General features: G+C 39.3%; 1 protein-coding gene across 1 annotated transcript in view; it reads left to right on the top strand.

Moving 5' to 3' along the window:
• LOC135211906 (centromere-associated protein E-like) overlaps positions 1 to 16,542 on the top strand; it is a 209,700-nt gene that overhangs the window by 164,241 nt on the left and 28,917 nt on the right. The window contains 6 exon segments of the mRNA XM_064245140.1: positions 5,890 to 6,000; positions 6,157 to 6,370; positions 13,910 to 14,096; positions 15,103 to 15,325; positions 15,516 to 15,737; positions 16,106 to 16,225. Of these exon segments, the coding sequence (XP_064101210.1) occupies positions 5,890 to 6,000; positions 6,157 to 6,370; positions 13,910 to 14,096; positions 15,103 to 15,325; positions 15,516 to 15,737; positions 16,106 to 16,225 (1,077 nt within the window).

Here is a 16,542-nt window from a genome sequence, read left to right as displayed (position 1 = left end):
TCGAGTGGTGAATTGTAAATTCGATCAGGATGGCAGTAAGCTCCAACTGTGGAAAGCAATGGCAAAATCTTGCTTGCCTTGCAGATATACAATATGATTAGTTAGCAGGAAGGGAGCTGGCTTATCTCATCTGAGATCAATAACAGCCCTAACCAAAAAGATGCAAAAGATTCATAGACATATTGGAAAAGATATATCCTTCAAACTGGAACAAGTCAGCTGAAAATATTATGAAAATAATTGAAGGAGTACCAAATAAAATTCAAGTGGTCAAGAGACTTATAAAGAAAATTTACATCAATCAACACATTCCAACAAAGAAAATGAATAAGGTGAACATTGTGAATATACTAATTGATGCAATAGGAAAAAAATGCCTAAAGCATGCAAACTGTGTAAGGTGTAGTACTATAGCAAAGTAAATCCACAAAACCTGATCAGGAAATGCTATACATGCAACATGCCCACGCACCCTCAATGCGCAGAAGTACAGCAGAATACAAGTAAGGATACAAGAGTATTTTGCTCAACATGTCTATCATGGATAGGTAATGTTATTAAATCGAGACTTAATGTGCAAATAGTAGAGGGTGAAGATGAGGAAGAGGAAAATGGAAAAGAAGAAAATAAAACTGAAATAATAGAAAAAAATAATGAAAACAAAGAATAGTACAAGAGTATGGATGCAGAGATACTCATAGATACTACATATGAGGCAATAGAGCAGCATACATAAGAAGAAATAAATTACGACATGACAACACAAAATAAAATCCCGAAGAGGCTTTACCCATACTTCATACTGATGGGAAAGAGCAAGAAAAAAAAGAAAAGAAAATACACAGTCTGCACCCTTTTGTAAAATTTGAAAAATAGGGATTTGCAGATTCGGTGAAAAATGTTACTACAAACATCCTAAGGTTTGGTCATCAATTATTAGTTTTATGGCAATGTCTTACCTAGAAGGCTATGAGGTTGAATGCAGAGACTACATCCAAAATATGCGAAAACTTAAAAGAAGGAAAAGGATGTAAGTTCAACAAAAAATGTAAATACGTATATGCACCCTGTAGCCATGATCAAAATCAATGAAAGAATAATCCAAAATAAAAAACGAAACAAAGAACATGAGGTGAAGGAAAAACTAAGCCATGACTCTATGGAATGTCAGCATCGAGAATGCAAGCATCAGCTCCAAGTACATTGCAAGGAACAAGCACTGTATATACAATGCCAGGGGATGGTGCAGATACAGAGAAAATTGCAGATTCATACACAAAATGAATAATTATGAAGGAAGATCAATTATATTGGAAAAGTTTGGATTTTTTAATGTCACAATGTCTGGAAATGAAGAGAACAACAACATACCAGACCATGAAAGAGACACCGAAAATCCTTATTGTTACCCATATAATGAAGGGGATAACATGCAAACCATCAAAATGATGAATGCTCAGGGTTTAGATACAAGTAACTCAAAAAGAAAAAATAGAGTTCTTAGAAGAACTAACCCAAACTGAAAAAGAATAGATGTATAATGAATATAAGTGAAAACCTGGTATTCCCAAGAGACTGGTAATGATGATCAAAAAAGAGAGTAAATAGTAGCGCAGAAGATAAAGAGGCAATTCGAAAAGCTATTAGATATGCTACTAGAAATACACATTCAACAAATAAATCACCTCAGACCATAATGTCATAGAATTAACAGTCCATTCCAAAGCAAGTGAAAAAGTGGGAAGGATATGGAAAATACAATTTCTACAGTAAAAAATATAAAAATGGTCAGAAATAATGAAGAATTAAACAAAGATTGGGATAATATATTCGTAAGTGATAATATACAGGTAAATACGGATATATTATAATAAAACAAATATTAGAGAAAACAATATTTGGGTAAGTATACCGAAGAAGAAAAATAAACATCAGTCATGCATACCAAGAGACAAGGATCTTGTTCCAGAAAATCAGAAAGTGGGAAAAAGGTCTTGCAAAAGAAAAGAATGCATGGAAGTGATGGAACTAAAAAGTAATATAGAAAATGCAGAACAAAAGATTATACAATCAAAAGAAAATAAAAAATGGGACTTGGAAGAAAAACACTAGTAAATATCAAGAAAAACCCCAAACTATTGTACTCATAATGCGAAAAAGATGAATAAAAGAAGAATAGAAATAGGCCCTCTAAGAATGGAAGATTAACGAATGAAAAAGAGGAAATATGCAACATATTAGCAGAAAGATATGAGAGAGAATTTACCCCTAGAAATTGATAATGATACAGAAATAGGGGATGAAAATTGTGTATTTATCAGACCAAAGTATTAATGAAGCCAATATTGTGCAGGCTATTAATGAAATTAAAAATGGATCGGCAGCTGGGCCAGATGGTGTCCCTGCTATTTTGTTAAAGAAAGTAGTTCATTCCATCGCTAAGCTGCTTGCAATATTATTAAGGCAAAGTGTAGATACAGGCAAGATTTATGATGAGCATAAATTAGCATATATTATCCCTACTTTCAAAAGTGGATCAAGACTAGAGGCAAGTAATTATAGGCCTGTGAGTCTAACATCACATATTATGAAAGGGTATGAAAGGGTAATGAAGAAAAATATTATGAAACATTTAATAAAAAAAATAGTTTGTTTAATATAGGACAACATGGTTTTGTACCCGGAAAAAGTACACAAACCAACTGTTAGTCACCACGAGAACATAAACAAAAATATGAAAAGCGGAAGTTAACAGATGTGGTTTATCTAGACTTTGCAAAAGCTTTTGACAAGGTAAACCATAATATATTAGTGAAGAAAATTAGAAAACATAATATAGTGAATAAAGTAGGAAGATGGTTAAAAGAATTTTTACACAACAGAAAACAGATAGTTATTGCAAACGATGAGAAATCGGATGAAGCTAAGGTAATATCCGGTGTGCCCCAAGGTACGGTGTTAGCTGCATTGCTGTTTGTTATTATGATTGCAGACATACAGTAATATTAAGGACTCGGTAGTAAGTAGTTTCGCTGATGGCAAAAGAATAAGTAAAGAAATTACTTGTGATGAAGATAGGAACTTTGCTACAAAGAAACCTAAACAAAGTATATGAATGGCAGAGAGAGAGAGAGAGAGAGAGAGAGAGAGAGAGAGAGAGAGAGAGGAGGAGAGAGAGAGAGAGAGATTGCATAAAAAGCATTAAATTTGTTGACCATTGTGTGGCACCATTACTTGACATGTTTGATAGCTTCCCAGCTCCGAGCATCACTGGAGTTATGAGAAGGTAGGGAAACTGATAACAGAGAAAGACGAAGGGAAGAATTTTCATTTGAAATTAGTTATTATTATTATTATTATTATTATTATTATTATTATTGATATTGATAAACATATGCATCTACCATAAAAATTCTCTCATCTCAGTAAGAGAGAGGAGTTATCCTTACAAGTGAAATGGAAAGTTCATTTTTATCTCTTTAATTACAAATTTTGTAATTACAGTTTTATTATTATTATTATTATTATTATTATTATTATTATTATTTAACTATTATTAACAACAGAAAATATCAATAAACATTTTACATACTAGCACAATAAAAATTCTTTCATCTCAGTAAAAGAGTGTGTGTGTGTGTGTGTGTCTATTTATCTGTTCTAAAAAAAATACTTCTAACACTTGCAGCGAAACAGAGGGAGGGAGTTACCACTATGACATACATATCTTGTGTGGCAAGAGAGAATATTAAAAACATATAGTACATGTACTATAAGGATTCTTAAGTCTCAGTAAATGAGGAGAGAGAGAGAGAGAGAGAGAGAGAGAGAGAGAGAGAGAGAGAGAGAGAGAGAGAGAGAGAGAGAAATTGCATGAACACTTGGTGGCAACAACACAACAGCTCCTCCCCCTCCAGTCCCATTACTTGATAATTGACAGCTTTAGTACCTGGAGTTGGAGAGAAAACTGGGATTTCCTTCAATCTTACATAATTTTTCAAATTTATAAACTAAATCCTTACTAATTCACATTAGTATTTTCTTTAATGAATTGATATTATTGCTGTATACATTAATATTAATTTTATTTATCATACAAAAAAACATTCATATCTGTAGGAGAGAGAGAGAGAGAAATTACTATTTTTATTATGTGATATCATTTAATCTTATTGAACTTACTAATATGGTATTAATCAATATTAGATGATTTGAAATTAGTAAATCATTTTTGTACCCATAAAATGTATTTAGTCATGAAAAATAACATCAAAATACACTAATTAGTGATAATCTTTGCTGGAAAATCCCGTGAATAGGCGAATCCCCCGCAAATAAAGGGTAGACATGGCCCAGAGAGAAATCCGCGAATCCGGAGAACGCGAATACAGGGGGTCCACTGTATGAACATAGGGGACCTAATAACGAGACAATCACTAATAAGCAAGCAGTTAAAGACCTTGGTACGATGTTGAATAGGAACATGTTATGTAATGATCAAATAGCAATTCTATTGGCAAAATGCAAAGCAAAAATGGGAGTGTTGTTAAGACACTTCAAACAAGAAAAGCTGAACACATGATTATGCTTTATAAACGTATGTTTGTAGTCCACTTGATATTACAATATGATATGGTACCCACACTACCCAAAAAGGATATTGCACAAATAGAGAAAGGTTGGTGGGGGGTGGTGGTTGGTGGTGTGTTGTACAAAGGTCCTTTACAGTTCAGCATAGAAGTAGTTAAGGATCTTGACTACTGGAAAAGACTACAATTTTAAAAATTATATAGTCTAGAAAGAAGAGAACGCTACATGATAATACAGCATGGAAACAGCTAGAAGGAATTGCCGAAAATATCGTGGAGCTAAAATATCAGAAAGACAGCAGAGGTAGATTAATAGTGCCCAAACTATACCAGGAAAACTAAGGAAAGCACACAGGACATTAATCCACTACGCACCAGCATCGACAATGCAGCATCTATTCAATGCGGGGGGGGGGGTTTTAGCCAGCTAATCTGAGGAATATATCAGGAGTGAGTGTAGATGTGTTTAAGAATAAGCTTGACAAATATATATAAGCTGTATCCCAGACCATCCAAAATTGGAAGATGCAAAATATACTGGAAGATGCATTAGCAATTCTATGGTAGACATTAGAGGTGCCTCACACTGAGGGACCTGGGGCAACCCGAACAAGATGTAAGGTCTGTAAGGTAAGGTAAGTTAAGTTGTCAGAGGCACGGCACTCCTCGCTCTTACGACCAGGAGGAGTAGCCCAGGTGTGTAGAACTCCAGTCAGTTTCTAGAGGCTCACTACTCATATTCCTCCCACCAATCTGTGAGTCTTCCTTATGTAATGGACCGAGTGTTTGTATATTGTGTAGGAACAAATCACAGTTTTTGAAATTAAAATTGTAGTTTCTTAACTATACAAACTTGAGGTTCCTATACATATATGCCCACCTCATGCCACCCCTCAATATGACCCTGGGCTGAAGGCAAAGTGAGTGTTTACATCCAGCAGGCTGGCCTACCTGCCTGCCACGCGGTAGTTACTGCCTATCCACCTTGTTCAAGAATTTAACGGCCATAATTCCAGCTACGCTGAAAGTAATTCCATTACATAAAGGACCTCAGGTTTGTTTAGTTAGGAAAAATGAAAAATACAATTTACTTTAAAAAATTGTGATATTTCAAACATTCAGTTTAATTAACTTAAGTGAAGAAAGCTATAATTGTTAGATGTTGTGCATTGGATCGCTCTCAGTCACCAGTAAATTTTTGCATTTTTGATTAGTTACTTGCTATCAGTTAAGAAACCAATTTGGTAGTACTCCTTTTATATTTCTTTCATGAATTCTGAGTGGTGAATGTTTCCAACAGGTTCGGGAGATGCTTGATGAGAAGGATCGTATAAACAAGGAACTAGTTAAAAAGATCAACGACCTGAAAACAAAGTTAATAGTGTCAAGCCATCCCAGAGAAGCAAAAGATGTAAGATTTTGAGTCGTTCTGTAATTTAGATGCACAAGAATTTTTAAGCCATGCTGTTCGAAATTTCAAGTCAATGGGCCCCTTTGGTGGTCTTGTTCCAAATGAATAGGATTCATCATCTGAATGATAATTAATGATTAAATTTATTCAATCAAGGACAAGAAGAAGAAGTTGAGACGAGAAACATGGGCGGCACCTCGAGCTTTGCGAGCGATGAGGCAAAGCATGGCTCCCGTCAGCATTGAACCAGTCAGATTCGACAGCAATTTCCTGGAACCTAGACTTCCTTCGTTGGGACTACGGAAGATCTCAGAAGAATCCTCGGGGCGTTCGGATGGCAACGATTCAGATCTGTCAACCATTTCAGATGGTAATTATCTGAATTAGTTTCAGCATAGCTAATGATTTAGGATAGATGTTGTATCCAACTAAGTGAATACAGTCGACCACCAACTATTCAGGGTTCCGGATTTGTGACTTTACCTCCTCGCAGATTTTTCTGTGGAATGTTTATACATACGTACATATATGTGGAAAATTCCCCTAATTGCAGTATTTCTCATTGAGAAATATTCACTCATTGCTGTATTTTCATATTATTTTTGTGACTAACTGCACTTTTTGGGATAAATCTATTATATTTAAAAACTTGGGCATAAGCATTTTTAGTTGGGCATGAAGTATTTGTGGATCTTAGTTTTTGTGGGGGACTGTGGTAGACATCACCTGCAAACACTGTTGGTTGACTGTACATTCAAGGGCACTTTTGGGCTCCACTATCAGTTTAGGTTACTTTTATCTCTGTTTGTAATTCAAACAAGTATAAAAAAGAATATATAATGTCACTTCCAACTGTCTTTCAGTATTTTACAAGCCCAGAAATTATGTCTTATCATTAAGAACAGTATTATACAGCTAAGGGAAGCAAACCTTTTTCCACACAAACAGAATGCTCTGCACTTGCATAATATCGTAAATGAACAGACCGTTATAAATGGAAATTTGTTCCTACACGATATACAAACACTCAGTCCTTTACATAAGGAATTACTTTCGGCATAGCTGGAATTACGGCCATTAAATTCTTGAACAAGGTGGTCAGGCCAGCCTGCCCGGATGTAAACATTCCACTTTGCCTTTGGCCGTCTTCCGATGAAGACGTGTTTGTGAGCTCTTGCTGACTGGCCATTGATCATTTTCCTGGTGGGATATTTCTTGTTTATTTTTGTTTCTTAAATAGACTGTGTTTGATATTAATATTAAATTCAATTAATATACAAACCCACTTTTTGTGATAGCCTTTTAGCTGCCTTTCTACTTTGTGTTAAAGGTTGGTGGCAAAGGTATGCCAACATCTTTATCATTTACATACTTTCACCCTTAACGTGAGGACGAGATATGTATTTAACATGAGGACGAAGCATGTATTTAACATGAGTGATATTGATCCTCGAGTGTGTGTAACGATACATGTATTCATCCAAAATTTCGCTTACACTTTGGGAATTACCGAGGGGAACTTCAGAGGTTTGTCCTTTGTTTTGTTTTTTCTGGTAATTTCTCTTCTTCATCCTTTCACTAACTATCGGACGAAGGTAGAAGAGGGGGCGTGTGTTGCTGGTGTTTGGGGGATCTCCTCTCACTTCGGAGGGCGATGCCCTTGGATGCGAGAGAAGTATCCTTATTACTTTAAATAATTTTTCTTTATTTTATAGACTAACAGTGGTGATTGTGTTTACAGCAGTATTGGTTGGATAGCTCTTCGTATTGGTTATCCTAACCTTGGAATAGTACCTGTGACTCGTAGCATGTTGTGATACTGATCCGCTGCTGGTAATCATTTTCATTTACCATTACTACCCTGGAGTTACGTCATTGGACGAAGCTTTCGCTGCTGCCCTGTGATATTTAACTATTCCTGATGGTAGAAGTCTCGCAGAATTTGGAGGAATCGAAGAGGAAGATAGTTCGTCAAGTGTCGTCCTCCTCCTCTTCGAGTTCATATTTTCATCAGTATCCACCCCTTCAACTCCTAAGGCTCCTTGCCATAGAAGGAGAAGATAGTCTCCCCCCCCTAAAAAGTCTCGTCACAGAACTTCTGAGGGTCTGCCTCCTCAACTAAGGAGGCGGTTGGGTCTTCCGCTTGCTCTCCTGTTCCTTTGGGAATGGGAACCGTCATGCTGTCCCCAGGGCCTAGCGTGTCGGTTTGCCTGCTGCTAGTCTTACAGGTTCTGCCCTTAAGACTCGTTCTGGATCAGTAACCGTCTCGGTCGCTCGCCAGCGAGCGTCACCAAGTGTATTGTCACCTGCTGGTGACTGTGCAGCCAGGGTCCAGGCCTCTGCGTATGCTCACCGCCAGGACCCAGGCACCGGGGCGGAAGGATGGTAAGAGTTGCCTAGGTGACTCTCGCCAGACCGGCGATCGCCCGGTACCCAGGGTAGAGGTGATGTTCCCAGCTGTGGCTGCTTCTAGGACTGTGACATGTCATGAGGACGGTGCTCGGTCTCACCACGTTGGCGGACGTTACCAGTCACCCTACCATCGATCACACCACGTGATTGGACGGTCCGCACGGCTGGTAGCAGCTCCCCTGATGCAAGAGACCAATGTTACCATCCTCGGTCCAGCGCTTTCCACAGGGAGATCACTGGTCCAGACCTGCAGACTGGTCATCTCCGCGGGTTGGTGATTGCCTGCAGCCCTCTCCATCCACCGGTTCTGCCGGTAGATAGAGTGGGAGCGTCAAATCGACCTCACCTGTCCCTTCAACTTCGTCGGCGGGATACACCGGAAGGAGCGAGGTGACCAGGGGCTATCGTGAGGAGTGCACTTCTCTCAGTCCAGCCGTGAGAGCCTATTTGCCCGGTTCGGTCTTAGGACCGGACAGGTCGTACGCTCAAGTGATTACGAGGAGATCTTGGGGGGTAGGGGGCGGCTGGCGAGGACGATGATGCTTTCCTGTTCACGTGATGGTCCCACTGGACCACGCACGCAGAGACTGGTGTGTGCTCCGCCTTCAGTCCTCTTGAGAGGTTTTGGCCTCGGCGAGGACTGGGACACGTCGGAGGACAGTATCGGCTCTCTCCTATCAGGTGCACGCTCAGCCCGACCCAGATGACGGTCACGGTGACCGACCAGTCTCGATGGTGGCAGACGTTTCGCCTGCAGTACGAGAGTTCCGTAGACTCTCGGAGCTGCCATCACCGCAGGTTAATGGCTGCCCGTGACTTGCTTCTCCGGCTGCTAGTTCCGCTAGCAACGCGAGCAAGAGCGTCCAGTCTTCCTCTCCCATTCCCTCTCTACCTGTGGTTACACCAGGAGGGGGAAGGTAAATGGGAGGGATCCTGCAGAGTGGTCTCCGTAGGATTCAGCGTCGGGGGACTGTTCCTGGAGTGACCTTCGGGTCCTACCGGACGCACGTCTACGTCGTTGAGGAAGTATCTTGCCCGTTCCTCCTCGATTTCTACTGGAATTGAGGAGGGCCACCACCTGATGATTGTCTGACAAAATTTGGGGGTTTTGCCAAGTACTTAAAATTCTTCAGAATTTCTAGCACTCTCCAAGTGTTTTTGTTTTCTACGATCTGCAAATACTTGGGCGAGACGAAAATTCCTGATAATTATTACTACGATGATTGGGAATCTCGCTGAATGCTCAAATTCCTTGGAATTTCTGACCTCTCAGAGTGTTTTAGTTTTCCTGTAATTTCCTAACGCACTGTCAAGACAGACATTCCCGGTAATTATTACAAACTCGAGAGTCGCTAAGCCATTAAAATTCCTTGGCATTTCTAGAGTTTGAAGGGTGATTTGGTTTTCTGAGATTTCCAAACACTCTGGCAACAGGTATTCCTGATGATATTACCCGTGGAAGTGCTGCTGCTGAAGGAAGAGTATCTCGGGAGGGACTCGGCCTGGATGGACCTGACGGTCCACCACCTCTGTACGCAGTCACCCCCGGGATACAGAGAAAAACAGGCAATAACAATCAATCCTCCTCTTTTTTTTCCCTTTACTTTTTGGTTATACCAGAATGAAACAAGGAAATAAGAGGAATTCGGTGGAGTTTACTCCTTGGAATTCGAACCCAAGAGACTATGTTTTTGTTTGAATCCTAGGATCTTACTGAACATACGTCAATCCGCTCAGGATGGATAGCACCGAGAGTTGAATGTCTCTCCAGTATTATTGTTTTGGGAACATCCAGTTCGGCTTGACCTAGTCGTCTTCGGTATCCTGTTATCACCGTAGAAGTCTCCCTTCGGGAAAACTTCACCTTTGCTCTCTTCATTAGAGAATGAAGGAGGTCTGCTTCCTATCCTTATTCTTTTTCCTCGAATGAAAGAGAATTTAGGCTGGAGGTCGATGTACAGGAACCTACAAATATACATATATTTCTCTTGCAACATTCTTCTGTTATCAGTGAATTGTCTGAGTTAGGCACAAACTGTAGTTAACTCTACGGGTATGTGACCGTAGAGTTAACTACAGTTACTGGTTTTGATTTTGAGATACTAGTGGTATTGTTTACCAACAGCACCACAGCATTTGCATTCACCGAATAGGAGGGTTTTCTCCCCTCCCATTTCAGTTAAAATGCAAATGCTCGAGTGTATCTTTATTGCGCTCGATGGTTCTAGCCGAATGCATTCCTTCATGGAATGGAATACCTGGCAACTCAGGATGATTTTAAGTTTAGCAAGAGTTAGCGGTGTACGGCGCTGCCAGCCTGCCTCAGCCGGTATGGCTTGCTCTCCAAAATACTTCAATTGGTATTGTTTCTCCTCTGTCGAGGATTGACTAGATTCAAATCTCTGCCCGGCAATCACAGACTTAGGTCTCTGGTTGGCTGGAATACTCGCATATGTGTATGACCATCTCTCCTGCATTGCATTTTGCCGTTGCAAGAATTTTCAGACAGATATCTCACTAGACTTGTAATCATCTTTCTGTTTACCTCACAGTAACAAGTCTAGCAAAGTCTTCTGCGTAATCACAAATGATTTCCTCAGACAATCTGAGTTAGTCTTCTAACATACATTTCATAATTCGTAAGGTGTGCAATTATTCTTTGTTCACCCCGAATTGTAAATGAATAATGGAAGACTTCGCCTGTTCCCTGCCCTGTCAGCTCTGCTTCGAAGGTAAATAGAAATTTCCTCCCTGATCCAGCCCACCAGAATCGGTTCTTCAGGCGGTACAATCCCTGTGTTTTCATTGCTGAAAGATGCTCCGACTTTCTCACCGAACAGCAATGAAATAGAGATTTAGCTTTTTCAGTTGTCTGTAAAACAACAGGGATTAAAGCCGTCTTCACTGGTTGGTGTCATCAATGGTACTTTTTTTATGCTCAGAATCTTGAGTTTACTTCTCTCGATTCAACTGTGAAGACGTAGGTCCGCATTCACCTTAGTCATTCAATAGCATATAGTATTGTTTCTCCTTAGTTAGATTCAACTACTATGAGAACTTCTGTCTTGCCATCAGGGACCTTGGTCTGTAGAAGGCAATTGACTATCGTCTGATGTGCGCATGCCTTGAGAGAATCATCATCTAGTCTCCCAACATCAGTGGCGAACAAGATAGACGTCTTGTATGGTTGTTCTCGGCATAACCCTTCAAGGCGGGTGTCACGTCGTGACTGTCTCGGATGCATGACGGCTCATTAAGTGCAGTCAGCCTGCAGCTGTTGAAGAGTCTGAGACCCTCATGAGTTATGCTGTGGACTTTGTATTGGTTGATCCAGATCAGTCATTACTTTGTCCTATTGGCGTGTTGCTGTACCCATAACGATCGACACCCACCATGTGTCTGTGTCTTTATCCGCTGCGAATTACCGTTGCAGAAGTGTCCGATGACACGTCTTTCTCCGAGTCTTACGAGACCGTGAGAGACTTCTCTGCAGTTGGATAATCCAGTTGATGGGCACATTTCATCACTCGGTAGAATATGTCGGACAGGAAGGTAGATGAAGTCTAACTACAACCATATTTATATCTTTCTTCCTTCAGGCTTGCCTACAGGTCCTTGGAACCTACTTTTCTTGGACCGGTGGTGGATGCTTGCAGGTTGTGTTTGCTTACCCGGCTCCTTCAAGAGGACAAGTTGCATCTCGCCTATGGTCTGCAGTTCTAGAGGTAAGAAGGATGCGAGAGTGACTGGCCTTTCCACCTTCCCCACCTTGTCCTTCCACTCCTCTTCCTTCAGGTTGTGGATAGGACTCGAACTTACACTGGCCTGTCGGGTGATTGATGAGGTAAGCTTACACATAGAGCTTCCTTTCTATGTTTCTTATCAGAATCATAGAAGCAATCCTGCTCCTTCCTCTAGCAAGGGGAGGGTTGAGACTGGCAATAATGCAAACCGTTCCCAGAACTTTGCATTAATGCCTTCAACTCTAAATATTCTTCATAGCACATTTTCGGATGAGTTACGATTCCTCGCTCATTTCAGAAAGGCCCAGAAGTTTGACTCTTGATCATGCAGCTCCTATACTCTGATCAAGTTGTCAGAGGCAGGGCACTCCTCGCTTTTACGACCAGGAAGAGTAGCCCAGGTGTGTAGAACTCCTGTCAGTTCTAGAGGCTCACTCATATTCTTCCCACCAATCAGTGAGTCTTCCTTATGTAAAGGACCGAGGGTTTGTATATCGTGTAGGAAAAAATCACAATTTTTGGAAGTAAATTGTATTTTTCCTAATTATGAACCTGAGGTCCTTTATTCTGTTTTTTTTGGGGGGGGGGGGGGGGGGGGGGTTCTTTTTTTTATATATTCCCACCTCATGCCACCCCTCAATCTGAACCTGGGCCGAAAGGCAAAGTGGAGTGTTTACATCTGGGCAGGCTGGCCTACATGCCTGCCACACTGTAGTTACTGCCTAACCACCTTGTTCAAGAATTTAACGGCCGTAATTCCAGCTACGCCTGAAAGTAATTCCTTATGTAAAGGACCTCATGTTTGTATAGTTAGGAAAAATACAATTTACTCTAAAAAATTGTGATATTTTGAGTTACTTTCAAATATGTCCTTAGTGTTACCAAGACAGACCCTCGATACTAATTGTAACAAATGTCATCCTTTGCTTGGCTTTCTCTTTTGGGTTTATCCTTGATAGTATTGGTTTGACATAACCAGTACATGTCTATACTGATACCTTGTGGCAGAATAAAACTAGCTGGTAATTATTACAGATTTTTTAAAGCATAGAAAGATAATGCCTGAGTTATGAAATTGCAAGGCTGCCAGTGTATTTCAAAAGGTCAGCAAGTTACGGCTATAAGTATTTTAGAATCCTCCGAATTCCATCATTTCAAAAATGTTTTTTCATGGACGTTGAAGTAAAGTCCTGTTGAACTATTGTGATAACTGTTTCATCTTTCTTTGGTGGCCCTACAACCATGTTTTAAAACTGTTAAATGTGCAACGCTGTCTACTCTGACCCTTATAGTATTTTCTTTTGTAGCAGTAAGAATCTTACAAGAGTAAATGGTAGACTACCAGCACTGAGTAGACAGACAGTCCTGATCTCCTAAGGCAATGAGTCCAAGTAAGCATTTAAAAGTCTTGCCTGGAAATAAATGATAAAGCAGAAAACCTAAGTATGGAAAGACCAAAGGGATCATTTGGTGCCAAGGGGACTGCAGAGATTTGTTGTCTTTTTATTAAGCTGGTGTGGTCAGCACAGGCTCTTGCTCACAGAGCAGCACATAATGCAGACTATGCATACTAACCCATCATAGGTCAAGTTTATTAGTGTTGCGTCACAAGTAGTACAAGGTATGCTGACTTCATTGCATTAAATTTTTTAAGCAACTGTCCTTTGAACATAACCTTTCTTTAACAAATAATTTTAGGTGCTTTTTCTATAGATATAAATGCCAGCAATGCCACAATAGATCTTTTCCTTTAGGTTTTGGAACGAGAGAAGTCAGCTTTATCAACGATTTGGCTGAGCAGTCCAAACTTGAAAAGTTAGAAAGCAGTTTTGACGGTTTAGATGGTTCCTTTCTCAAACCATGGAGAAGAGTGCATTTCAAGCTCAATAATTATGAGGATGCTGAATGCCAAACGGAAGAAAGCCTGCTTCCTTCCTTAAAGTAAGTGGTAGCTTTGTTCAGTTTATTTACCATTATGTATTATTACTACTGTATAGTTACACTAGTTATTTTTGCTATTGGTAATTTACATTTTCAATAAAAAATTTTATTGGTGAAAATATTCAGCATCTTGGAGGTGAAGGTTGTATAAGTGGGTGATACAGGCAGATCAATTTCATTAAAAGCTTTGTAATCCTGGTAATATAAACAAATATATGTTGGTAGTGCCATCAGTACACCATGTGGTGCACAGTAGGCATTACTGGAAAGCGTTTGCAGTATCCCTTTGGCCCCTAGTTGTAGTACCACTTTTTATATCCTTTACCTCCATTCCCACTTCCTTTCTGTAGTCTTGTTGTCTAACCTCTCTAGCTATCACTGCTTGGTGCAACTTTCGGGTTTTCTCTCGGTTCCACCTTTAGATCCAAGTAGGCAGTCCCCGGTTAACAGCAAAGATTCCATTCCCGGCTGAGTTACCATAACCGAAAATCGTTAATAACTAGAATATCACAGTACTTATGGTAATTAATGGCATTTACAATGCTGTAATTGCTGATCAGCGCCGAAAATTGCTTGCCAACACCGATAAAGAGTCAACCAATGCTACAAACCACTTACCAGCATTGGAAATTGCTTACTGGCGCCAAAAATCTTGTTAACGATGTCATTAGCTAAGCGTTGTAAAACCAAAACGGCACTAACCGTTGCCACTGATAAGCGGGGACTGCCTGTACTTTGTCTCTTTTAATTTCTAAATCTCTTTTATCTTGTCCAAGCACTGCAACTCCACTTTTCAGTCTTAACGTTGAACGGCCAAAAGTGCCCCAGTAGGTTAGATTTCATAAAATCATTTAAAACAACTGGGCAGAGCATATATATACTTCATGAAAACCATATTAATTATATATATACAATTTAGACCTTATTTTTGTGTCTGCAATTCCTGTCGTGTCCACCAGACTTGTTATCACACATACAACTTTGCTTTAAAATCTACTGTTTCCAGATTACCTCTGCGTCCTCAAACTCCAACTACACCAGGCACACCTGCTTCTGTCCTTCGGCTGAGGAACAGGGAACTGATGGAAGCCTTGAGCAAAAAGGAGGATTGGTTGAATGAATGGGGAAAAGAGATGAAAACCCAGTCAGAATTTCATAGAGATGAACTGGCCTTAAGGGAGGAAAGCTTCCAGCTCAAGTTGGTCGAAGGTCCTGTGGACTATGAGAAGGTAATGATTTAGATATTCCTGGATACTAAACATTTGCTAATGTGTTTTGAATGGATGTGATAAATAATTCCCTGTACACTGAACTTTTGCTATGTTTTTTCCTCATTGTTTCTTTAACAAATATAATAGATTATTCCTATTGTGCAGTATTTGTAAATGTTAGTTTACATCATTTTATTTAATTTTTTAGCTAGAAGAGAAAGAGAGAGAAATTGCATACCTCCAGCATTCGCTTTCTGATTCAGAAGCTCTGTTGCTGGATGCCAATCGAAGCTTGTCTAAAATGAACCAAGAAGTTGCCCAGCTCCAAGAGCAAGTACAGACCCTCTTGCCTAAAAGTTTAAGACTGATTGAGGTTGAAAAGGAGGTCAGTGTTCTGCAGAGTAAATATGAAGAAATTTCAAGGACCTTGGTAAGATTTTGGTTTTATCAGTCAGTTTAGTTTTGCCACTTTTGATATATTTATAGGGCATTGGCATATTCCTCAAAAGAATGAAATTGCATAGTAAAGAGAATGTAATTTTTTATAGGAAACATACTAGGACTTAATTTTTTCTTTAAAATGTTTACTTGTAACAGTGGTACTCAAATAAATGTTTTAATTTTTTGAAAAGCAGTACTTTAATTATGGACCAAGTAGACCATTTGTGTTATCTAAAGTTTTTTTTTTTTTTTTTTTTTTTTTTTTTTTTTTTTTTTTTTTTTTTTTTTTTTCCCATTTGCTGACAGTTTTGATATTTAAACCTTTTCTTTCATTTTTATTTTGCTTATTTTATATAGAAGAGTAAAGAAGAAAGATTAAGCCAGCTTGAAAACGAAAGAAATGACTTTGACATGATGATGGAATTGGCACTGGAGAAGCAGAGGGTCAAAGAAAGAGACCTAAGGAGAAGTTTAGACGTAAGTTTTATTGTTTTTAGCCCAGATCCTGTCATTAATATGGAACTGCAGTTAACTATTGTACAATTCATAGATGAAAAATTCAACTAGATAATGGGAGATGGATTTGTTTGATGTAACATTGAAGGCTATCTATAAGTAGAAAAAGTTATTTTATACTAGAATGTGAAAGGTATATTTCTTGAAAGTTTGGATCTAGCATAAATTGTCCCTGCAATGCCTTTCATTCCTTTTTACTGTACCTCTATTCATATTCTTTTCTTCCATCGTACTTTCCATCCTCTCCTAACAATTATTTGCAAGGGTTTCCTCATGCT

This window comes from Macrobrachium nipponense, chromosome 40 (assembly GCF_015104395.2).
Source record: "Macrobrachium nipponense isolate FS-2020 chromosome 40, ASM1510439v2, whole genome shotgun sequence".
Classification (NCBI taxonomy): domain Eukaryota; kingdom Metazoa; phylum Arthropoda; class Malacostraca; order Decapoda; family Palaemonidae; genus Macrobrachium; species Macrobrachium nipponense.
Note: the sequence above shows the minus strand (reverse complement) of the source record. Positions and strands in the feature narration are given on the sequence as shown.